Genomic DNA, 26,425 nt, shown 5'->3' on the forward strand with positions numbered 1-26,425 from the left:
TATCATTAATATATTATTTATTTTCAGATTTGTAGACCACTAGTATGGGAAAACCAGTACACGTATAAGCTGCTTAATAATACCTGTGTATTTATATGAACTTTACACAACATTATACTCATATTTATAATAAAATATGTGCTTGTCTCTGCAAGTGGCGTCTCCAATGTAAGAGTTTGTGGTTATTTGATAAATATTTTATGTTCGTTTGAGTTTACTAATTAGAATTTAAAAACTAATATTATCACAGACTATTTAATAATCAAATAAAAATATAATATGTGTTAAATATCTAAATATAAAATGTAACTCAAAACTCCAATCTTCTTCAAGAAAATCTAACTATTCATAATTCATGTAATATTTCTGAACTAAAACTATCAACAATGTTAATATTCACAAAATAAATTAAATACTCATACAAATTGAACGGAATGTAACAGACATTTAAAATTGTATCATTTAATTAACAATAAAAACATGCATAAAATATGTAAATAATTACAGCAATTAAAAGTGGACGGCATATTGAACAGAAAACAAGAGAGGTAACAGTACATTTTTGTAATTCAGATAAAGCAATTGGCAGAATAAACTATTTTATCTAGCATATGTTACATACTTCATTTTATATGACAAATAGCTGTTGTGTTTTTTACCAATAACAAACATTCAAATTGTTATTTGGATGGAGAGTTGTCTCATTGGCACTCACACCAAATCTTCCTATATCTATTGTAGTTAAATTTGTTTGATTTAAAAATTCTTATATATAAGAACTATGATATAGGTAAATCAGTGGATAATCTGGCTTTATTACTATTTTGTATATTTTTACTTTGATTTTCTATTTGTAATAATTTTTCATATCATGCTACTCCTTGGAGATTAATAATAATTTTCAAAAACAAAGGGCCCACATGCTGTTATCAATGTCAACATCAATAACAGCATAAACAAAATAGATTATCAATTGACTTCATAAGTCTGCTTGACTTGTGTCTTATCCGATTTGTACTTGATCAAATAAAATATGTTTAAACTAAAAATCTAAATAAGTAAAGTATTGAAAAATTGCAATGAGGGATCGATGTGAAATCCACTTGTGCTTTAATTTACAATGCACAACCTATGAAAGTACATCTTGTATGTATGAAGATGAAAATTATCCATTCAGATAGAAAACTAACTGTGTTTTTATAATTAAAAAAAAAAAATGAATTACTTTCTTGGTGTCAAAAGCTGCCTATACCTCGTTGCATTAATTAAAACAGAGTCACTTTGTCTAAACTCTTACATTTTCATTATATTAACCCACTAAAAAATTGTCCTATCACATATAATTTATTTTTGATTTTCCCCATATCTTTTTTTCTGGATTCCTTTTAAATACATGTACATTCTTGACTGAAGTAGCTATGACACATTCTCCATTTCCATTCTCAATTTTATATCAGTGAGTTTTAAAAAATTCACTCCTCACTCGTAAAAGCCATGGGGGGTATAGATTACTATCAAAGTTTAAAGTCTGAGATTCATGACCCCAAATAACCCCCTTCAGATCCATTTGGCTATAGGCCTGTATTCTGATAACAGAATTCAGTTTCATGGTCTGCAACCATTTTTTAGCAAAATCTTGAAGATTATCTCTGATATGTTTGTCACTTTACAGACAAACTAACTGATTAAAAAATAGCATAAAATTAAGAAAGATTAGATAAAATCAATAAAATTTTAATCAAGTTATCATAATTAGAATTGTAATTGTTATAAGTCCTAAAATAGCATAGTAAATTATTTGATTTATTTCCCTTTAACCACAATTATAACTCTGTATGCAAAACTTATTAGATGTAAAAAAAATTATACACTTTCTTCTGCATCCAACAAGATGACAGTTATACACAACTTTTGGTGAATTCAGCAGCTAAAATATATCAATTAAGAGCAATTATGCTGTTATATGATATGTTTTTAATGTCTACCTTTTAACCCTTGAACATAAGAGGGTAACTTGTTTCGACCTCCATGACTTACAGCCTTTTTTTTTATTTCTAAAACTTGAAACTTTGTATGATTTCATCATATTTTACTAAAACTTATTTTGAAGGAAATCATACAAATGCTACAAACATACCAGATGACATTCAATTAACTTTAAAAGCACTATTCTACATAACATGTAGCAACTGAGTAACTTAAATAAATAAATATATATCAATATATAGTCATCATAATCATTCTTGTTGCATCCTTCAGTACTGCTGGATCCTGGTTGTAGAGGAACCAGTATGGGACATTGTATGTGACAATGACCTCATACTTTCTGCCAACTTTTCAAACTCTTCCCATTTCTGACTTTGCATAGATGATTCCATCATACTCATTCTATCTGTATCCCGAAGCTTGCCTTCCATTGTCTGGTTCTGTGATCTTAACAACATTATCTCCTGCTCCTTTGACTCAAGCTAAAAATGAAGAAAAAATCAGATAGAGTCATGAAATTAAAATAAGTCTTAAAGGCTTCTTTGTCAGATAAATAAAAGATCTTGCATTCTTGTGTGGCCTTTATATACACTATTTACTCATATTTTTTTTTAACAATTCATGCATAGGCCCAACATAGCACTTATTGCAAATCAATGTACAATATAAGAAGACTTAGAATTACGGTGTTTTCCCTTGAAAATGAAGTAGAAGGCTCAGTTGAAATTATAGGCGGCTGTAACATGCATTCGGCAAAGCCGGATGCCCACCAAGCTGTAAGCTTGGTGCCTTACGGCAGGGGGTCTGGGGGCGGCTCAAGGCCCCAAGAAGCTCTGGCATAAATAGAGCAAAATCCTGCATTCTCGCAATCTCCTGGCACCTAATTTTATCTTTCAAATGACCATTCTTTATGTATGAAATTAAAGAAAGAAAAAAAATCTCAAAGAAATTTCATTTTTTTTATGTTATAGTTTTTTATTTTTATTACCTTATGCTTAAAATTCATTTACTGTTAAAGGAGTTTTATTTATATAATAATTCGGTTTGTTAGAAATCTTGATCGATTTAATTTGCATAACTACGTGCATTTGTAAACAAATGACCCCCTTTTCTCTCTAAAGACTGTTATGCATATTTAAATCATACAATTATTTCTCAAGCATTGACAGAAAATTGATATATCCTCTGATTTTCTCTTTTTTTTTGTAAACTGTTCAATAAGTGGGATACATAAATCATTTAGAAATGTTATTTATTTGAGGTCGAGTCGACAATATTCTATTGTTTTTGACCTTGATTCTCTGAACACCACGTGGGTTTTGAAAAATGAACTTCAAAAAGGTACTGTTTTCCAGATTCTGAAAAATATGATCTACTACACTTTCTTTAATTTGACTGATATTATACCATAACATAAGATTGTCATCCTATCTAATAGTGATTGTCTTCACGTTTTAAAAGCCAAAAAAAAGCCAACAAGTTAATGATCAACGGAACGTCTCTATTGTTATCGTTCAATGACCACCGGAACGTCTCTCTTGTTATCTTTGAAAAGAAACGATGCATTCTGACTTTAAATAGACAACCAATCAGTGACCTGAATTCATATGAACTATATTTAGCCCAAGGTAAACACTGACTTTTCATCCTTGTTTATCGTGACCGCAACTTTGCAACAATACGTCTCTTGGCTGCCTGTAAACATTTGAAAAAGATATTTTTTTCTTTTTGAATTTATATTTTTGTCAGTGAAGTAGCTGGCACTTGAAGCCACCGTAAACGGCGGATTTCCGCCGACTACCGGCTTCAATGGAAAGCCCTGACTACTGAGAAAAAACTAGATCATCTGAACTTCTAAGAAATGTCTTGATTACCTGGCTGTACTATAGAAACATTTATTTTTCCATAATGTTAAAAACTGAATCTTTGATTTTGAATAGCAAAACTAATATATGATTTGCAACTGATTATTATCCTATTAAAAACTAAAGATCAGCTCAATATTAATTAAGTCCATAGGTTAAAAGTCAACTAGAAAAATATTTAACTTTAAATCTGTAGATACTTATATTTCAATTTAGAACTGATAAAATGGTCGCAGCTGGTCTTCTACCATCTAAAGATATAAATCTGAGTTCTTATAATATATAATATATGCTGTCTATGGATTGTATTCTGTAATTAGAGGTAAGACAAAAACACCACCTCCTCTATCAAACTAACCTTTCTTTGTATTTCTGAGACGTGATCCACCAGAAGCAGTTTATCTTTGCGTAGTTGTTCACATTCTCTTTCTACTGCATGCTGAAAACTTTCCAACTCTGAAACTCTACTCTTTACCGTCTTTAGTTGTAGTTCTGTCGTGGTAGTGCTAGATTCTGTCTTTGTTAACTGAAATTAAAGAAATTTTTCCTCATATGTTTTTACACCATGTTTTATAATTCATATCCTGTCAAAGATTTAAAAAAAAAATATAAATAGTTATTTATACAGCATGTTGTTCATTGTATGTAGTGATTATTAATTTTGTAATCAATGCGGATAATTAAATTTTGGATGTAATGTAATGTTTTTTCTGATTGGTTGACAGTGTTTTGTCTATCAGCTATAGACATAATTCTGTCATGTGACTGTGAATGTTTTTTTACGATTTACTCCAGCATAAAAGGGAATTTAGAATTAAATTATAAAGAATGACTGTAATATTTTTCTGTCTATTTGAAATAACATCAAAAATGTGGTGCACACTTTAAAATAACAGGCAACACAGGTTATTAAGTGTGCTCCTCATTTTTGATGTTATTTCTTCATATCTTACAGTCAAATGTACATAATAGAAGATTCACACTCAATATCTTTCATAGTTAACATCAAATGAAAATGTTCACAAATGGTCAGATAATCTAAAACAGGTTATCTTTTTTGTTCAGATGTCTGCAGCAAGAGTGAGTACTTATAATTTTCTATAGTTAATATTTTACTGCACAATCCATACCGGTATTTTATATTTGATAAAAATTTCCTATTTTTCTTAAAGTTCTACATTTTAATGTTTAATCAGATAAAAGTTTGAGAACATCAATCATCTGATTTTTTTATTTATCAAAAGATGACAATCATATTGACTTACATTTTCTAAATAATGTCTTGATTTCTCTTGTTCTTTTCTAAGTTGTTCTTGAAGATGACTTATTTCAAACTTGGCATCTTTTTCCCTGTCTCTTAATTGTATTAATTCACTGTGACTCTGAGTGTGTCTTGACTCGGTAGTTTGCCTAGCACCACGTTCCTGATATAATAAAGGTATCAACATATTATTTCTTTTAATCATGAAGTATAACAAATTAGGTAAATCAAGAGTGCACAAGCTGAATTATCTCGCCTGCTTTAATGACCATTGATTGTATGTTGAAAGTCTTAAATATAAAGGTTTTATTAACTCACATAAAGATAGCATTTACGTGTATATAGATCCATGACAATGACTAAATGTCAGGTAAATACTAAAAGACCGATTTTTACACCTTACAATTATTTCATACACCAAATAAAGTTTACCTATTGCTTAAATAGACTTAAACACAAAAACTAAACATCGACCAATATTAACCGTGAAAATGAAGTCAACGTCTGAGATAATACCTGTACACCAACAAATCATTTCATTGGCCTATTGCTTATAGTGCTTAAAACAGTCCCAAACACACACAAAAAACATCAACTTAACATTGACCAATGAACAATGAAAATGGGGAAAAGGACAGTTGAAACCTGTCAGACTGACATAAACCCCTTACAATCATTCCATACACCACATTCAGTTGTCCTGCTGATTATAGTATCTGGGATATGGACGTAATCATGTAACTTTAACCTTGATCACGGATCCATAAAATGAGGTCAGGAGACAGTCTGATTAAAACCAGCCTCACTATCTACAAACACAAGTGGATATTGAGGGCTGGTTTTAATCAGACTGGCCAGGAGGTGAACCCTGTCAGAAAAACATGTAAGCCCAGCAAGGAACCCATGTACCATTTAGTGTTATCGCACCGCGGGTAAAATATCACATTGTGATTGGTTTAACGCCGTCACCTCAGAAAAATGCTCGAGCCACTTAACTTTCATAGCTCAAAATTAACGTTTTTACACAATATTTGAATAAAGTAGTTCAAGATTATTCGCTTCTCAAAGTGTAAGACGCAATAAAAATCGTATGCTTGCACTATCCTACCGAAATACGGATTTAATTAAGTCCTGAACATTTCGACATTTCTTCGTATATTTTGATCAAAACCGGTTTTGCCCAAATCACAAGTACGTGTTAAGATCCAACTAAATACCTATTTCCCAATATGGTCAGGTAAAGTTGCTACATATACAAAGAAAGAAACATATTTAAGATGGAAAAATTTCTGGGATTGATATTGCCTAAATATTCAATATTGTGTTGATGAAAAAACGCAATACATTAAGGAGCTTGGTGGTGAAAAACCCAATTTGATATTAATTTGAGGGGTGAATTGGAATTGATAATGCAATTAAAAAACTTTATCACGCAATTACAAAAGAAAATGGTGGGTAAAAACCCCAATTTGTGAATTTTTATCTGGAGGGCTCTGTTAGATTCAATACAGAAAAATAAACAAATATCTGGAATTTTGCTTTTCTGAAGAAAACATTTTTTGTCCATAAATGAATCATTCGTATAGCTGCTTGGTATTCAAATCGACTTATACCAGAGGTATTAAAATTTGGATAGGAAAAACCTCAAGTTTAAAGAGAAATAAACTAAGCATGGATGATGATTGCAAATTAAGTGTCTAAAACAAATAGTAATAATTTAGGACAACAGTAAAGCAGCAAAAAGAAAGAAAAGTGATGGAATTGTCAAACAACAAACTTTCTCCTCTTAATTCTCTATAATCATTAAAGTGTTGATTAACACAATACCCTTTCTCCTCTTAATTCTCTATAATCATTAAAGTGTTGATTAACACAATAACCTTTCTCCTATTAATTCTCTATAATCATTAAAGTGTTGATTAACACAATACCCTTTCTCCTCTTAATTCTCTATAATCATTAAAGTGTTAACACAATACCCTTTCTCCTCTTAATTCTCTATAATCATTAAAGTGTTGATTAACACAATACCCTTTCTCCTCTTAATTCTCTATAATCATTAAAGTGTTGATTAACACAATACCCTTTCTCCTCTTAATTCTCTATAATCATTAAAGTGTTGATTAACACAATACCCTTTCTCCTCTTAATTCTCTATAATCATTAAAGTGTTGATTAACACAATACCCTTTCTCCTCTTAATTCTCTATAATCATTAAAGTGTTAATTAACACAATACCCTTTCAACTTCTTTTTGTAGATCCCCAAGCTGTTGAGTAAGTAAAGCATTTTCTCTGACAAGATTGGCATTATCATCAGTCAACTTGGACTTCATGTATCTATCATGTTCTGCTGTCATTTCTGTTTCCTTCAAGTTCTGTCTCAACAGACGAATCTCATCCTGATAAAAAGAGCACTGAATATTATATAATGCCTGAACAAATCCATATCCTAAAATCTTATCGTTTACTTAGCTTGAGTTTCATTTCACAACCAATCAAGTTCAATTACTTTTACAACATACATTCTTGATAGCTGAGAACAAAACTTAGATTAACCCTAAGGCCAGTCAAAAAAAGATGCACCTATAAAAATAATTAAATGGTTGAGGCTTTTAGTATCTATAAATTGTCTTCAGTAGCACACATGGGTACATACGCTTACATACAAGCAGATGTGGGAGGAACTTCCAGCGTCTTTCTAGGGAACAGCTAGGAGATATTACTACTAAAATGATTTTCAAACAAGAATGTGTCCATAGTACACGGATGCCCCACTCGCACTATCATTTTCTATGTTCAGTGGACCGTGAAATTGGGTAAAAACTTTAATTTGGAATAAAAATTAGAAATATCATATCATAGGGAACATGTGTACTAAGTTTCAAGTTGATGTAACTTTAACTTCATCAAAAACTACCTTGACCAAAAACTTTAACCTGAATTTCGCACTATCATTTTCTATGTTCAGTGGACCATGAAATTGGGGTCAAAACTATAATTTGGCATTAAAATTAGAAAGATCAAATCATGGGGAACATGTGTACTAAGTTTGAAGTTGATTGGACTTCAACTTCATCAAAAACTACCTGGACCAAAAACTTTAACCTGAAGCGAACGAACGCACAGACGGACGAACGAACGGACGTACAGACCAGAAAACATAATGCCCCTCTACTATCGTAGGTGGGACATAAAAATCTAGAACTGAGAACAATCAAAAGAAGCATTTGTGATGACTAACATCAACAAAAGGGCTGTTAAAATTAAAATCAGCTATGATTGATTAATTGTTGCTCTCAGACTTAACATGCAGGGTAAATTGACTATGAATAAGATACATAATTTCCATGCTATAATCTCTTGTATTATGCAAGGCTAAAATAATAAGGGTTTTATCAAAGGTTTGAAAATTGTTACATGCAATATGCACTTATAAAGAGCAGTCAGAGAATGAAAACTATTATTAAAAAATATTTAATCAATAAAAAGATAAGGTAGGATTGCCAATGCGACCAACTATTCTCAAGTGACCAGGATGTAAACAACTATAGCCCACCGTATGGATTTTGCCATTGAGCAAAACCCATATCGTAAAATAAGCAATAAATGGTCTCAGTATTATAAAATAGGAATCAATTCAAGAGTATACCAACAGCAAACTGCTAAATTCAAAAGCCGTGTCTGTAAAATCATAAACAAGCATTTTTCATCATAATTGCAATAACATATTTTTTTTTAATTCCTATTACAATAATTATATGTCAAAGCTCTAACTAAGATGTAGCATCTAAAATTATGAGCTAAAGTAATTAAAAAAACTAAATTTCTTTAATTTACTTAGTGTGTGAGTAGGTGTGAAAGAAGTGTATCACATCAATTGTAATAGAAAAATTCCCTTTATCATTTATGCAGTGCTTCAATCAAAAATTTGGTTTTGTAAAATGAGAAAAATAAAATGTTAGTTCACACATCACGGCATACACACACTGGGCAAATAATAAACTGTACCTCATTTGATGACATGACCTGTATGAAATGAATCAAAGTTAGTGAAATCAATCACCTAATATAGTCAATTGTTTTTAGTTTTTTTAAATCTTGAAGATTTATCTCCCCTTCAACACTGAAAAATTTGCAACAAATTTTCGTTTAACTTATAAAATCTTTGGGTTTGAAATCAACCAGCATCAATAACCTTCTACTCAGTTTATGAAAAACAATCAATCTAAAATTAATTAAATGTCCAACATTTGATAATTATTCATGTAATAATTAAAATCAATTTTGAAGTTCTATTCTTTCATAGTTCTAAGTTTGTTTAAATTATTTGCCCCAAATCAATAAATAAAAAAAAATCATTAATTAAACCTGTGTGCAATTAATAGAATGATATTTAACTTATAAAATTTCTAAAGTTACCATTTTACTTCTTTTTTTTAATGGAATTCCTGTTTATAGAAATTTCTTATTCAACAACTATCATTTTTCTTAATAGCTTCTGAAACAGTCAAATAATAATTGTCTACTTGAAAAAAGTTTGTAAGTGTCATGCTACTTTTGCTGTTAATTGCAGGCTCAACAAAAATGAGGAAAACAAATAATAAAAAAAGTTCCTCTTGATACCATCTTTTTGATTGTAGGAAGATTCTGTCAAAGTTTGGTAAAAATCAAGGATAGTTTATGCAGCTCATAAATGTTTTTAAAAACTTTAACTGCAGACTATGTAAAATTAACCATTGCTAACTGGAAGAAAACTAAGTCCATTTATAAGTAAAATACAGAAAAACAGGTAAAAAATTTTAACAAAATTTTCTTCTAGAGTAGATACTAGCTTTTGATCATTAACAAGCATCTGTCCAAGTTTGGTACAAATCCACGATAGTTTAAGAAAGTTATTGAAATTTTAAAACTTAAACCACAGAGTGAATGTTAATTTCTTGGCAGAAAAACATTTATAAGTAAAATGAGTTTTTTTTTTACAAAATTTACTTTTGGATACTATCTTATGATTATAAACAAGCTTCTGTCAAAGTTTGGTACAAATCCAGGATAGTTTAAGTCATTATTAAAATTTTAAAAACTTTAACCAAATCTAGAGTGAATGTTAATTTCCTGGCAGAAACTTTTAAAGTCCATTTAAGAGTAAAATACGGAAAACAGGAGGTTTTTTTTTACAAAATTTACTTCTGGATACTATGGATAGTTTAAGAAAGTTATTAAAATTTCAAAAACTTTATCCACAGAGTGAATATTTGTGGACGCCACCAATGACAATAACGCAATGAAGGATCGCTATTTCTCGTTTTTTCAACAAAAATAAAAGGCTCGACAAAAAACATGTTCATTAAATGAGTAGCCTCCTGATTTAGAAGCTTTAATTATATAACACTATGTAATAGATTGTCGAAGAACTGCGTTTCTTATTATTACCTTTAAGTCATTAGCAACTTTGTCTTGTATTTGTAAAGTATTATTGTAGTATTTATCTTCCAACTCCCTCAGCTGTGTCTGAACACTCAATAACTCGCTCCTCTTCTCATCTAAAGTAATCTGGGTCAAATTATGTTGTTCACCTCTTTGTTCCAGCTAAAACAGAAGAAAGAGTAATTTCAATCAATGAAGTAGTTCTTAACAAGAGGCTGTCACAACGAAATAAAAATTTCAAAAGCTTTGGTTGAATGGTGCATGAGAAAATGCACGGACACGACTGGAAACACCATTTTTCAATCTTTCAAGAACCATAACTCCTGAACAGTATAAGTAAAAATCGTCATTATTGAACTTGACCTCCATTTTGTCATCAGTAACAACATATTAAAATTTGGGAAGCTTTGGTAGAACAGTTCATGCGTAAATGCATGGACACGACTGGAAAAACCATTTTTCAATCTTTCAAGAACCATAACTCCTGAACTGCGCCATTATTGAACTTGACCTTCATTTAGTTGTCAGTAACAACATATTAAAATTTTAAAAGCTTTGGTTGAACGGTTCATGAGTTAATGCACGGACAACATTTGATTGCCGCCCGCCCGCCCGCCGTACATCCCCAAATCAATAACCGACATTTTTGTCACAAAAATCCGGTTAAAAACTATAATATGAAATAAAACAGTTGTTTGATGTCAATTAGACAGCAACCTGACAACATAAATAACCAAAAGACATCAAGAGGGCAACTACATAGAGTAGTAGTAACAACAGTTTATGTCTATATAGTATATAGCAAGCTCTCAATAAGTCTATAAACAGAAATAATTCTTTTGATCTCCATCTATGAAGATTACAAAAAAAAACCAGACTGTTTAATAACCCAAATCTTTACAAGTAGTCAATTTACAGAAGCTATATTGAGAAATATAAATGTACTGAATGTAATACATTTTTACAGAAGCTATTAAAAGAAATCATATTTGTTTGCCATGAAATGAAAAGGACAACTATCAAATATGCACAGTAAATGTCTCCCAAATAAAACTACTAACCAGGACCATAGGGAAATAAATATTGTTCAATTTTGAAGTATAAATGTGGCAATTGTTTTTTCTCTTCTGAAATATTTCACTTTGGGTTTTACTCATTATTCAAAGCCATACTGTGACATGTAATTGTTCATTGTTAACATCTTTGACCATAATAAATAAATGTCTCATTGTCAAATTGACAATCAATGAACTTTATTTTGAAATTGGATTATTTGTATGTATATAATCATAACAGATTATGAACTTATTTCCTCAGTATGTCATATATATAAAGTAAATCAATGATTGCACATACTTTCATTTGTTTTGCAAAAAATCTAATTTCTAGTTTGAAATAATTGTATTGGCATAATATAAAAAGATATTGTAAAATAAATAAATCTACTATTGAACATATAAAAATTCTATTATTCATGCATAAAAAATAATAGATAAGTTAATATATAGGCATGTTTACATGTATTGCTATCAAATAAATCACAAAATATGTTTTGACTTAACCCAATCTGTTAGATGACCTGAAACAAAAACAATTCTGCTTACTGGAGATTAAAAGCCCTTACTGTGTACTTGTGACCAAATTACTTTTTTTATCCAAAAGCTACCCTATATCTTTTTTCGCTTATTCTTATTTGCTGACCCATAAAAATGAGGTCAAGGACAATGGACATATGACAGATAGAATCTTTGTAACATAAGGTATCTGTATTGTTAAAAAATATAAAGCATCTATATAGCTAGATCTTCTACTGTCTGAATAAGGGTTACACAAGGGTGCTAATTTTCCATAAACCCACCTTTTTATACGCCCGTGAAAATGTTGATGGGACGTATTATGGTATACAAATGTCCGGCCGTCTGTCTGTCCGGCGTAAACATGTTGCACCGTAACTTGAGAACGACTTATCCAAATTTCATGAAACTTAATATGATTGTTTTTTATGATGGTCAAATGATCTGTCTACTTTTTGGTGAAAATAAGAATAAAACTTTTTGAGTTACGGCACTTTGTAAGGGGTCTGGTTTTTTTCACATGTCGCACCGTATCTCAGAAAAGATTTTTGATTATTGCTTAAAACTTTACACACTTCTTAGTTATATTAATCTTAAGATCTGTATACTTTTTGGTGATGATTCAAAATTTTATTTTTGAGTTATTGAGTATTTTGTAAAAAAGGGGGAGTTTTTTTTTACATGTCGCGCCATATCTCAAAAAACGATTTATGTTTATTGCTTAAAACTTTACACGCTTCTTTGTTACATTAATCTAAAGATTTGTATACTTTTTGGTGAAGATTCAAAATTTTATTTTTGAGTTATTGAGTATTTTGTAAAAAAAGGGGGAGTTTTTTTTTTACATGTTGCGCCATATCTCAATAAACAGCTGCGCCATGAGCGCATGATACGCCGACGTCTTGTGTGGAAGTTTTATGCAATAATCATAAATAGTTTCTGAGAAAGTTTTAAGCAATACTATTGATTCATTATTATTCTTTTGATACCAATTTTCGTGGCTTTCGTGGTTACAGGTGAACCACGAATTAAATGTTCAACGAATAACAAATTTTCTATAGGCTTATATGCAGAATTTTTAATTTGGCATTAAAATGAGAAAGATCATATCATGGGGAACATGTGTACTAAGTCTAAACTTAATTGGACTTCAACTTCATCAAAAACTACCTTGACCAAAAACTTTAACCTGAAGTGGGACAAACAGACGAACAAACGGCAATCGGACGTCCAGAAAACATAATGCCCCTCTACTATCGTAGGTGGGGCATAAAAACTTGTCATCCTCTCATCAGAAATGCTCCAGGAAAGAACAATTATACCATTATATCCCCATGCATGATTTGACACTAGGAGAAACACATAGTAAATAATCTGATTACTGTAAATTAATTGCATAAATAATTCCCCATGCTATTGACTAGTACATTATCTATATCTCCTGTCGTGCATCATGCTGCTGTACTCACAGAAGGTCCCTCAGTCATTTCCCTATCAGTACAAACTTCCTCTTTAGGAGGAGGTAAATCAAATCTTGTAACTTTCCTCATCGATGAAAAATCATATTCATTAACACCACTATCAGATGACAACTTATAATTTCTAATATGCTTGTCAGAATATTCTTCATACTTCTCAGAATTACTCTCCAAGACTTCATAACATTTATCATTTCTAGGGAGGGGCTCGTCATACTTTCTGAAACTTCCGTCAGACAAAATACTCCTTATAGGCGATAGATCATACTTTCTGACTTTACTGTCAGATAAGACATCACATCTTGAAGTATCTCTACCCCTCTCAGAAAGATCTTTTAAGATTTGATGTATCTACAGAACATAACAACAACTATGATGAAATCCAATACACAATCCAGCAACAATACAAAATTCTCAAAGCAACCTGAACATATGCTCACATTATAACTTCTAAACAAGAATGTGTCCACAGTACACGGATGCCCCACTCACACTATCATTTTCTATGTTTAAAGGACTGTGAAATTGGAATAAATTCTCTAATTTGGCATTAAAATTAGAATGATCTTATCAAAGGGAACATGTATACTAAGTTTCAAGTTGATTGGACTTCTACTTTATCAAAAACTACCTTGACCAAAAACTTTAACCTGAAATTTGCACTATCATTTTCTATGTTCAGTGAACCGTAAAATTGGGGTCAAAACTCTAATTTGGCATTTAAATTAGAAAGATCATATCATAGGGCACATGTATACTAAGTTTCAAGTTGATTGGACTTCAACTTCATCAAAAACTACCTTGACCAAAAACTTTAACCTGAAATTTGCACTATCATTTTCTATGTTCAGTGAACCGTAAAATTGGGGTCAAAACTCTAATTTGGCATTTAAATTAGAAAGATCATATCATAGGGCACATGTATACTAAGTTTCAAGTTGATTGGACTTCAACTTCATCAAAAACTACCTTGACCAAAAACTTTAACCTGAAATTTGCACTATCATTTTCTATGTTCAGTGAACCGTAAAATTGGGGTCAAAACTCTAATTTGGCATTTAAATTAGAAAGATCATATCATAGGGCACATGTATACTAAGTTTCAAGTTGATTGGACTTCAACTTCATCAAAAACTACCTTGACCAAAAACTTTAACCTGAAGCCAAAAACTTTAACCTGAAATTTGCACTATCATTTTCTATGTTCAGTGAACCGTAAAATTGGGGTCAAAACTCTAATTTGGCATTTAAATTAGAAAGATCATATCATAGGGCACATGTATACTAAGTTTCAAGTTGATTGGACTTCAACTTCATCAAAAACTACCTTGACCAAAAACTTTAACCTGACGCCAAAAACTTTAACCTGAAATTTGCACTATCATTTTCTATCAGTGAACCGTAAAATTGGGGTCAAAACTCTAATTTGGCATTTAAATTAGAAAGATCATATCATAAGGAACATGTGTACTAAGTTTCAAGTTGATTGGACTTCAACTTCATCAAAAACTACCTTGACCAAAAACTTTAACCTGAAGCGGGACAGACGGACGAACGAACAGACGAACGAACGAACGAACAGACGGACGGACGAACGGACGCACAGACCAGAAAACATAATGCCCCTCTACTATCGTAGGTGGGGCATAAAAATAAAATTACAAAAATACTAAACTCAGAGGAAAATTCGAAAAGGAAAGTCCCTAATCAAATGGAAATTTCAAAAGCTCAAACGCATTAAACGAATAGATAACAACGGTCATATTCCTGACTTGGTACAGGCATTTTCTGATGTAGTAAATGGTGGAATAAACCTGGTTTTACAGCTAGCTAAACCTTTGTTTAGTCTAAAACTATTTTTAATATCTCGGAAGTTTTCTTATATGGAGTATTAATTTACATCTTTTGCATCTGATGCATTATAATTTGATCTATTCATTTTTAGAATGGGTATTTCCAGTTTCAGTGATAATGTGGATTCATATATTTTTGTGGATACCAATTTTCCTTGACATGTTTCATTGTTTTGTCATTACTATGGTCTATTACCTGACTCCTAAGGGACTGGATTTTTATTTCAGCATTTTTAAGTGCAGTTGCACTCTTATCAAGCTCAGTTTTGGCATCAAACAACTGTGAATCTTTCTGGTTTAATTCCCTATCCATCATATCTTTCTCTTTTTTAAGCTCTATTATTTCATCCATTAGGTTTCTCTTATCTCTGGATCTGGCAGCTAAAATTTCAGCATTCATTTACAATTATTTTTAGTTCTAACAATGTATACATTTCAAAGGATACTTCAAGAAGTCTTATATAACAAGAATGTGTCCATAGTACACGGATGCCCCATGTCAATACTTTAATTTGGCATTAAAATTAGAAAGATCATATCATAGTTAACATGTGTACTAAGTTTCAAGTTGATTGGACTTCAACTTCATCAAAAACTACATTGACCAAAAACTTTAACCTGAGCTTCACACAATCTTCTTCTTTGTTCAGTGGACCATGAAATTGGGGTCACTACTTTAATTTGACATGAAAATTAGAAAGATCATATCATAGGGAACATGTGTACTAAGTTTCAAATTGATTGGACTTCAACTTCATCAAAAACTACCTCGACCAAAAACTTTAACCTGAAGCGGGACGAACGAACGGACGGACGAACGGAGGCACAGACCAGAAAACATAATGCCCATCTACTATCGTAGGTGGGGCATAAAAAGAAAGTGAATAGCTACAAAAAAAACTCTTTCACATCAGAGAAGTTATAAATGCATCTCTTGACTTATAGATATCTTAAGTAATGAATATTTAAAGTAAACCTATTTTATGCTCAGAATATATACAGCGACTACTAAAAGAATTTTGTGAACAAAAATCCTACTCTGTATGATAATCTAAAGAAAACAAGATATTGGATGTAATATTGCTCAAATATCCCTTAAATCTGGTAATATCAAAGATAATACAACCTATTGTAATAAAATTCCAGACAAAATATAAAATCACTCACAATCCAAAAGCTGGGAAATATTTAAAAAAAGTTATGAACAGACACAAAGAATGACAGAATGACGGAGTGAAGAATGGATAGGCCAGGTGACGCAGTATACCATATTCTACTGTCTTATATCTAATGTAAAAGGTACCTTCTTCATCATGCAGCCTCTCAAATGTTTTTTCTTTCTCAGTATTGGTCACTGCAATTATTGTTTCTTTCTTCTTTATTTCCATCTGTAAACTATCTATCTCTAGCTGCATAGTCTGATAATATATATAACTCCATGTAAATATAAAAGGAATTATCTTATAAAGATGATATCCTTAGGATTGAAATAGGAAGAGGGCTGACAAAAATATCCTACTTCATATAGTATTTAAGTGTCTGATTTATAACAACATCAGCATATGGAAATAAAGCAACTTTTTTGTGTGTTTAAATATACATGTATATATAAAGTAAGATGAAATACACAATGGAACACTGATTAACCTCAGTTTAAAAGTCACTGAAAATTAGCTTGGGCCAGTAGGTCAGAAGCTGTTTTTCATAATTATGGATGTGAATAACACCCAATTACAATCCCTTTTTTTTCATGTTTTGTACAGTCGCCTTTTAACGTACATAACTCATGTGTACGGATTGATAGAAGATTAAGTAAGATAGATTTGGATACAAAGTACATTTTACTTAATATTATAATCAAGTAAAAACTTCATTTATTATTTTTTAATTTTAGAAATTACCAGTTAATTGATGGTTTTTTTAACAGTGGTATTCTACAGTTGCCTTTATTTATACATATATATGACAATATTTAAATAAGAATATGTGTCAGTTATAGGACACCATGTTCGTCTGATGACACTATCACATTTCAATGTCCAGTGTACTGTAAAAAGTAAATGTACTTACTCTTAATTTTGTTAACATTCTCTCTGCCTCAGCTGTCATCTTTGGATGCATTTCTGTTGCTTTCTTTGCTTGGTCTCGAGTAGTCAAGTTAAGAAAAAATAGGTAAAAGTCATTTTTATCAAGGACTAGCATCATTGACTCACTGTATATCTTTTTAGTGTCGAACTACTGATTCATTGATGGTTACTTATGGTTACTTATTTTCAAGGGTTTCTTTTAATTTATATTCAGACATTTATATTTAATTCTTTCAAGCATGAAATGAAGGTGAAGGTTATGTTGACTTGTAAACCTTTTTATATGGGATATGGGTTATCTTTTCCAATAAGTCATACAAAATTGTGTGCATGATTCATTTTTCAATGTACATTTAAATGCAGACTTGCTTAAACAAATGGTCAATCAGAGTACTCCTTTGATGTTGTGATGATCAAAATAATATACTTCCAATCTGTATCCTTCCTTGAATATAAATTGTTGTATTATAAAGGATATAGATAATTTGATTCTAGTTCCAGGAAGTAGATTTGCTGCTGTAGATTTTTTATATATTCTGCTTCAATGTTATCTAGATTGGCCAAGTTTGACTTTGATTTCCTGAAAAATAAAATAATGATAAATGAGTCATCTGAGTTTTAGATAGAGACACATCTCCCCAGTATTTTATTATTTGAATAGCATTATGGAATTTAAAATAGTATCTTTTCCCTGAAAATAAATTATAGTACTGCATTTACATGTAAAGTTACACATTAAAATACCAAAAACATTTTAAATAGCACCATGGCAAAATTTACAAGATATACATTACTTATTCTGAGCATTAAAAATAAATCACAATTTAATTTATACCAAAAAAGAGTAAAAAATAAACTAAAGATTCTATATTTTCTAATACATTGTAAAGGGCACGATGAACATGGTGAACTCACTGATTAGATGTAGATGTAGAATTAAAATTAGCAGCTAAACTGCCTGTGCTTTTCCTCATCTTGTTTGTACTCTTAGTTTTCTTAAATGTAAAATCTGGCATAGACTTCTGGACATCTGTCAGGTAATTTCCTGGATAACGAGAAAAATATCTTAATACATGTACTGCAAAAGACTATATACAAATTCTAGATTGTTTATAAACCAATTCATATCTTTACCTACATGTAATTTTTTTTTTGTGATCACTTTTTTCTACAGACAAATTGGCAGTCCATAATTCTGAAAAGCCAATATCAACATAAACAAAGCATTAATTAAACAAACCTTCAGATAATTTTCATTTTTTGTTAATATTTGCATAAGAACAGTTCTTAGTGCACGTGTTGGAGATTTATTGTACTCTTCTGTATGCAATCTAATTTTCATGAGTCTAGAAATAATGTTCTTTATTAAGTTATTTATAACACATTTACTATTCAGGTCACCTGTACCATAGAAATGTTCCTCAAAAATTGGTGTATGAAACATTGCTTACTGAAACCACATATATGTATTTACTAATCATCCCAAGGCCAGCAATCTCAAGAGTCTCTTTTCCCATAAAAAAAAGGAAAGTGTGGTACTGGTACATACATGTACTATATACTGTGACTAAATGTTAAAAATGTACATAAAGCAAAATACAGATTATATTACTTAAGCAGTAAGCCTGAGAGCCACCTTTTATTAACTGTGAATGCATTAATCAAATATGTTACAACTTCAACGATACAATGGTTTTCCTAATCAAACATATTATTGCCATTGCCATACCAAAAGTATACATTTTTTTAAAGATATTTTTCATGTTTATGTCTATATCCTTTAAGCTCATCAACATGTTTAAAGTAACTGAATCAATATAAATCACAAATAAAGATAAATCCACAATATTGCAAAAAAATACAATAAAGCATGTTTAAATAAGTGAAAAGTTCATAAAACATGCATGTGAACTTGTTGGAAGCATTTAAATAAAATGCAAGCAATATTTGTGGATTTTTAATAAATTTCTGGCACATGCACATAAATCATAATCCAATCGATAAAAATTAAAAAAAGCTAAATGCAGGTCTGTTTGAGAATTTAATAAAAATTTCATGATAAATAATATGAAGCAAACTGAAGATTTAATATGGATCAGGGCAGGCAATTGATACATATAGATTATTACATTGATACAAGTGGGTTATCAGATTTATCCAATCGAGATAGTTAAATTATCAATTTTAAAGGCCGAGCCTCGGCGAGGGCTTTAAAATTTATAATTTAACTATCGAGATTGGATAAATCCGATAATCCAAGCGTTACTATGTAATAATCTGTTTCCCTAATGATTAAAAGATAAATTTCCTTTTTTTCTAAACCAAATCCCCTTCGAGTGCCTTCAATTTTCCACGAAGTTGTCAATTTCATTAACACCTGTTAGAACATTTTGATCATTTCAGGGAGCTGAGAAAGGTTATGAACCTTTGAATCAGCCAATCATCTTCTGAGATCACTGGCAACCACACGTTGATTACATTTTTTTATACAATGGGTTGGGAAAGGAATATATTTCCATAGAATTAGAGAAACATATCTTTTCAACCAAAACTTTTTGAACAAGCAATTATATTTTGAAAGTACCATATATACTGTTCTTTAAAATATTGGGTACCCAATACCAGGATTTAAATGTATTTAAGGTAGATCATAAGTAAATGTTTTTTGAGACAGAATTTTCTTATAATTTGCCAAAATGAAGATGTTACTATGCTTTTTTCAAAAATATAATAAAAAGTATGGGTCACCGTGCTATTATTCAAGCTATGAGTCGTTAAAAATTGCCTAAATTTGGTTAGTTTGTTCATGAAAAAACACATAAGAGTGCATAAAAAAAATTCTATGAGATAGAATTTTGAAATAAATTGTGAGAAGATAGGTTTCATAATATGCTTTAAAAAAATAAAAAGAAAACATGGTGTCACCGAACTTGTTTTCTTGCCACAAGTAAAAATAAAAAATTTCCCTATTAGCCCAGTATAAATTTTGTACTAAAAGAGTTATCTCCCCTTAAATGGCTCATTTGAAAAATATGAATTTAAAAACCAAAAAGGTTGATATTTGTTAAAATATTTTGAATAATACAATAAATCAACAAGTTTTCTTTATATAAATAAACATTCTAACCATTAAATTGCAAATCTGTTTCCAAATTTGCTGATTTGGGAAAATAACAAGACCGATTTTGTAGTGTGATTGTACAATCCAAGATGAAGTATACCATGAATCTACCTTAAGGAGGCTCATGGGTACAAAAATTTCAGGAAAAAATTAAACCTTTATTTTTTTATTACAAATTTTATTTATTACACTATAAGTTATTACTTTATGATTTGGTACAAAAATCAACCAAAAAAATTGATTCAGTTCGGCCCCAGAAGACTTTTAAAATGTTTATATCATTGAAAAAGCTCCAAATTATCTCCCTTTGGTGCAAAAATGAACGGTGACTCCATTTTTTTATTTCATTTTTCTATTAAGTATAGGATAAAGTTCATTTCTAAAAAAATATAGCTAAATCCTATATTAGAAAAAAAATTTGATTTATACCCAGGAGCCCCCTTAAACCAGCAAAGTTTTCCCTCTCCCCTTTCCCCTCATCAGTATTTTCAATTAAACATTGTCATTAGGACACTAAATTTGAGTTTGAAAGGTCTACGAAGAGGTAATCATAGTATACATTTTGTACATGCTGCTGCATGACTATTACCTTCAAAACCATTACAAGACATTACAAGACTATTACACTGACTGTTAAATCTGATAGAATCTGAAACCTATTTAAGAGAGCTCTTAGTTCAGAGCAGCTCAAAATTGAGCCTTTTCAATACTTTTCAATATCCCACTATACTTTAAACTGTAAAAAATGTACACTACGTGCTTCAATTTAAGGACACCATCATCAGTACATTTAAATATAAGCTTAAGGAAAGTACAGTTTTATGAAAAACATGCATAATTATAATTATAAGTAAGCAATTGATGTAATGTATACATGTACCTATGTCCATATCAGACCTCCTCCAGTTTCCAATAACTGCATGTATATAATGTAAAAATGTTAACACAAATAAAATTTTAGGTTTAGATGTTCTAAAATATAGTAAACCTTATTAGTTAAAAGATACATTGTACTATGTTTGTCAATCAGGATCAATGAACAATTGGATTGTAAGATACAAATTATATATCATAATTGATTGACATACATGAACATGTATGAATAATATATCAGCATCCTGCAGTTGTTAAAATAACACCATTTAAACAAAATATGTTGACTACAAAATTTGTATGGGTTCCACGGAACCTGGTGTCTTGTCTACTTTTGCTGTAAATCACAGGCTCAACAAAAACAATCAAAAAAATAATGATTAATAAAAATCTTCCTCACGATACTATCTCTTAATTGTAAGAAGCTTCTGTCCAACTTGCAAGTTTGGTAAAAATCCAAGATAGTTTATGAATCTAATAAATGTTTTAAAACTTTAACTGCAGACTGTATGTAATGATAACTGGATGAAAAACTAAGTCCATTTATAAGTTAAATACGGATAAACAGGTACAAAATTTGGACAAAATAACCTTGAGATACTAGCTTTTGATCATCAACAAGCTTCTGTCCAGGTTTGGTACAAATCAAGGATAGTTTAAGAAAGTTATTAACATTTTACAAACTGTAACCACAGAGTGAATGTATTGTTTCCTGACAGAAAAGTCCATTTATAAGTAAAATTAGGAAAATAGAAAAAAAAAATTATCAAAATTTACTATCTTATGAGGCCTAAATTAAAATATAGTTTGTTTGCCCTTTTCCGACCCTATGTTTTGAAACAGGGTAGGTAGGTAGGTAAAATATTTTATTTTTTTCCCCATTAAAATAACTTGGCTCGGTATATTATTTGTCATGGGTAGGCAGGTAGGTATAATATTTTATTTTATAGATACAAAATCTGCAGAATGTCATTTTGGTCCATTTTGTTTTTGCAAATAAGTTTTCTGGGACTATTAGTTTTAAAAAAAAGAATGTGAAGCTAATTCATATGCACTACTATTCTGTTTTCAAATATCAAAATATAGACCTGTGCCGCATATCTTCAACGTTTATATGCCTGGAACTTTGAAGAGTTTGAATTTGCGCTCACATTCTGTACTACGTACCTTGTACGCTTACCTAAAGGTTTTCTGTAAGAGATAACTTTGTACTGGTAAGATATGTCCGGGAAGTCATACATTACTAGTAGAAAAAGTCCATAGAGGGTTAAAAATTTCGCGCGTGCCTAAAAGTTGTTTCCAATAAAAATGCTACAAGACTTAAAACTCAATTGTCAGGTTTTTTACATCGCATTTATAAATGATCTGTATGGAAAACTTGGCGATTTTACTGCCAGATATTCTCCACTTTACAGGGTTTTGTCACTTTTGGTTCATATCAGATATAAATAATATATCGGCATCGTTAACATAATCATCCTGATCTGCGGATCACAAAAGGCAATCCCTACATAGAACACAACGTCCGTTTAAAAATTAGTTTGTGCACACGTTGATAATTTTGTATCAAACAAACTTTTTTGTAAATGAACCCTGCTCTTTAAGTATAAAGGTACAGAGTAACGTACGTCATATCATGATTTCAGGAAGCGTTCAACATCGATTTCAAACAAATGCATTGAAACTTCAAATGCAAGTGTTCATGTCAAACGCTCAGGTGATACCAAACGGACTGGACCTTATACGTTACAGATAAAACCCGAGGATTCCGGTAAAAATGTTTTGAGCGGGAAATACAAATATAAGATTTTTGGTAGGAACGAAAAAATGAAATAAAATAAAATCTTGCTGGTTAATACAAATAAAAGATTTTCAGGCGCAACGAATTTATAGGGTCGGTCGGTAAAGGGCAAACAAACAATATTTTAATTTAAGCCTGATCATAAAAAAGCTTCTGTCCAAATTTGGTAGAAATCCATGAAAATTTAAGAAAGTTATTAAAATTTTACAGAGTAAATATTTGTGGCCGCCCCCGCCAACAAAATGTAGGATCGCTATGTCTCGCTTTTTCGACTGAAGTCGAAGGCTGGGCAAAAAAGAAGAATGCCACCTGTCTATGGGACACAGGTGTCCCAGCTTGTCATATATATATATATATACATGTATATGGCAAATTCAGCTATTTTTCCCTTGGTTATTGGACAAGTAATTTACTAGTGAATAATTGAAGTTCCCAAATTCAAACTTGATCTGTGTTTGGTGGAAATATACATGTAATTACATGTACATGTAAGCATTGAATATGCATGATATAAATTGCATATAAACTGATTAAGAAAAACTTAGATTAGATTTTACTTGTTTTACCACTTTTTATTCATTATTTACATAAATAACACCATTAATATGCTATTATTCTTGATTTTTTCTTGCCTTTGTCAAACTGGAGTGGAAGGAGGCATTAAGTTTGACCCTTGTAAATGTAGGAGATTGAGGTGCAGGAATGTCAAATTTAGTAATTTTTTAATCAAAAGGGGACACAACTCGAGAACAGTAAAATAAGCAATGCAAAAACATTTCATTCAGGAAAACTCAAGTAAGAGAAAACTAACTAAATTCAGGATGTACGGACATCCAGCTGGACAAGGGTCAAACTTAATGCCTCCTTCCACTCCAGTTTGACAAAGGCAAGAAAAAATCAAGAATAATAGCATATTAATGGTGTTATTTATGTAAATAATGAATAAAAAGTGGTAAAACAAGTAAAAAATAGAGAAAATTGCCATAAAGGGCATAAAAACTTAAAAAGTAAACAAGTGTGCACCCACTGGAATTTTATGCCTAATTGATCATCATGATCAATTGAATTTTAAACTGTACACTAAATATATACATTTGTAGTTAGCCTATTATTCATACATGTAGTAATATATGAGATCAAAAGTTTATTAAGAAAATTGAACATCAACCAATGAACAATAAAAATGAGGTCAAGGTCAATTGAACCCTGCCAGACACTTGAACACCATGCAATCATTCCATACAATGAACAATGAATATTATCAATTAGTATAGTTGGCTTTTAAATAATTAAACAAATATACATGTAACATCAAGGTTGTAATCTTTTGAAAACTGTCATAAAGAAAATCATTGCTTCACCATCTATACAAAATAACTGTGACAGTCAAAAGAGTTACATCCTTTTTACATGTACATATAAATTAAATAGAATGGAAATGGGGTATGTGTCAAAGAGACAACAACATTTGTACATGTAGGAGATTGAGGTGTCATTCATTCCATAAGTTTACACAATACAAAGTACACACTGAAAATGATGATGTCTTAAACTTAGACCCTGTTCACACAAGGACATTTGGATGGGTTCACTTTAGATTGGTTTAAAGGCTTTTGTGAACGCTTTGAATAGATCTTTAATCCTTCTAAACTAAAACACCAAAAAAGGCATTTTAATTTGAAATGATCTAAGGTAACCAATCTAACATTAAATGTGAACCCAAAGATCGGTTTGAACTAGTACATGTAGTACGATTGAACCAAAAATAATTTATGCACATGTATAGCATCAATTCTTAAAAGTGTAATTACATAATATCCATGTATAAATGGGTGGTTCTTTGTTAAACCAATATTTCTCAGACCTCTGTTTAAAAACAGACCTTTGTGTATACGTACAAACAAATTAAAACAAAACACTGTACCATTTTTTTAAAATTAATTTGTATGTCTAGCTTCCTTTCTTCTGTTGTTTTGGGTTGGTTTTTTTTTCTTTTCAGGAACCAAAGCAGTTATTTATGGTGTAACTGCCTTGCTACAGTTTTTGTTTCAAAATTAATGAAAACTACAAGAATACGGTGACTTTCACCAGTATCAAAATTTGAACTTTTTTTAATTTTCAAGAGAAACAATAACTTGAATAACTTTGGCCATTTTTTTGAAGTGTGTGTATCCATGTATCAGAGCACCAACACATACATTTGATTATTTTTTCTATTTATACACAATATTTGCAGTTTTACGGGTAAATAGGTCAGATCGATTGCATATTTAATTATAGTGTGAACACAGTGGTTCAGATAGATAGCTAGAGATCCTTATGATTAAAGATAAATTAATGTGAACGCTATCTGGTTTCATTATTTAGATCAATTCAAATTAGATTGATGAAAAAAAAATGCTAGTGTGAACAGGGTCTTAGTATCCCAAACATTTAACTTATTACAACATGCAGTGACATGAATCTGTCATCATGCAGTCGTATTTGTAATTACTAAAACTATTTTTATAACTACATGTACATTTTTTAAAATATATCATCTAAAATTCTGCTGCTTAATACTGATTTTACCAACCTCTGTCTGTAGAAGGTCGAGAGGGTGATGGACTACGAGACCTAACATTCTGCCTGGATGGAGAAGGACTTCTTGATCTCAATGACCTGCTCCATTCAATAACATCAGCAGTTTGTGTACCCATTGGTGCAGAAATTCTTTCTGTCATAGTATTTCTATATTGTATATATTCCAATGGATTTTTAACCTAATTACAAGGTGTACAATTAATGCACTACGGTCTAAAGGAGGCGGGGTATAGTGGTATTTGCTTGGATTACAGGGGTGAAAGGTTATAATGTCCGTCACCGAAAATGCACTTCAATCTTTAAATGCATGCGATAAAACAAAGTATCAGTTTCCTTCCGATTGTTAATCCTACCAACCTCCCAAAGACTTCTGAGATGACATTAAACTTTCTTGCTTTCCATAAGTAGAAGAAATCCTGGACATTTTTGCAAATTTTTGACAAGTTGGGACGCGGTTTTCGTTGCAATGGGCAACAAATGTAAAGTTTTTATTTTCGTATTTTTCATTTCCGAATTC

General features: G+C 30.8%; 1 protein-coding gene across 4 annotated transcripts; it reads right to left on the reverse strand.

Moving 5' to 3' along the window:
* LOC143054047 (uncharacterized) lies at window positions 1-26,399 on the reverse strand. 4 transcript variants are annotated; one of them, XM_076226903.1, is made up of 13 exons: window positions 25,901-26,397; window positions 21,532-21,567; window positions 18,446-18,575; window positions 18,009-18,110; window positions 17,514-17,592; window positions 16,747-16,861; window positions 15,640-15,824; window positions 10,545-10,700; window positions 9,123-9,140; window positions 7,352-7,513; window positions 5,117-5,275; window positions 4,210-4,377; window positions 1-2,468 (listed from the first exon to the last, which is right to left on the reverse strand). In XM_076226903.1, exons 1-13 carry the CDS (start codon window positions 26,046-26,048, stop codon window positions 2,256-2,258), a joined length of 1,671 nt encoding a protein of 556 aa, XP_076083018.1. In that variant the 5' UTR covers window positions 26,049-26,397; the 3' UTR covers window positions 1-2,255. The 4 variants fall into 4 exon arrangements, with proteins under 4 accessions (XP_076083018.1, XP_076083021.1, XP_076083020.1 ...); XM_076226906.1 differs by lacking the exon at window positions 21,532-21,567 and having other exon boundaries at window positions 26,266-26,399; XM_076226905.1 differs by lacking the exon at window positions 21,532-21,567 and having other exon boundaries at window positions 25,901-26,396.
* Between the last annotated feature and the right edge of the window lie 26 nt (window positions 26,400-26,425).

The sequence above is a fragment of the Mytilus galloprovincialis genome, chromosome 12 (assembly GCF_965363235.1).
Source record: "Mytilus galloprovincialis chromosome 12, xbMytGall1.hap1.1, whole genome shotgun sequence".
NCBI lineage: Eukaryota > Metazoa > Mollusca > Bivalvia > Mytilida > Mytilidae > Mytilus > Mytilus galloprovincialis.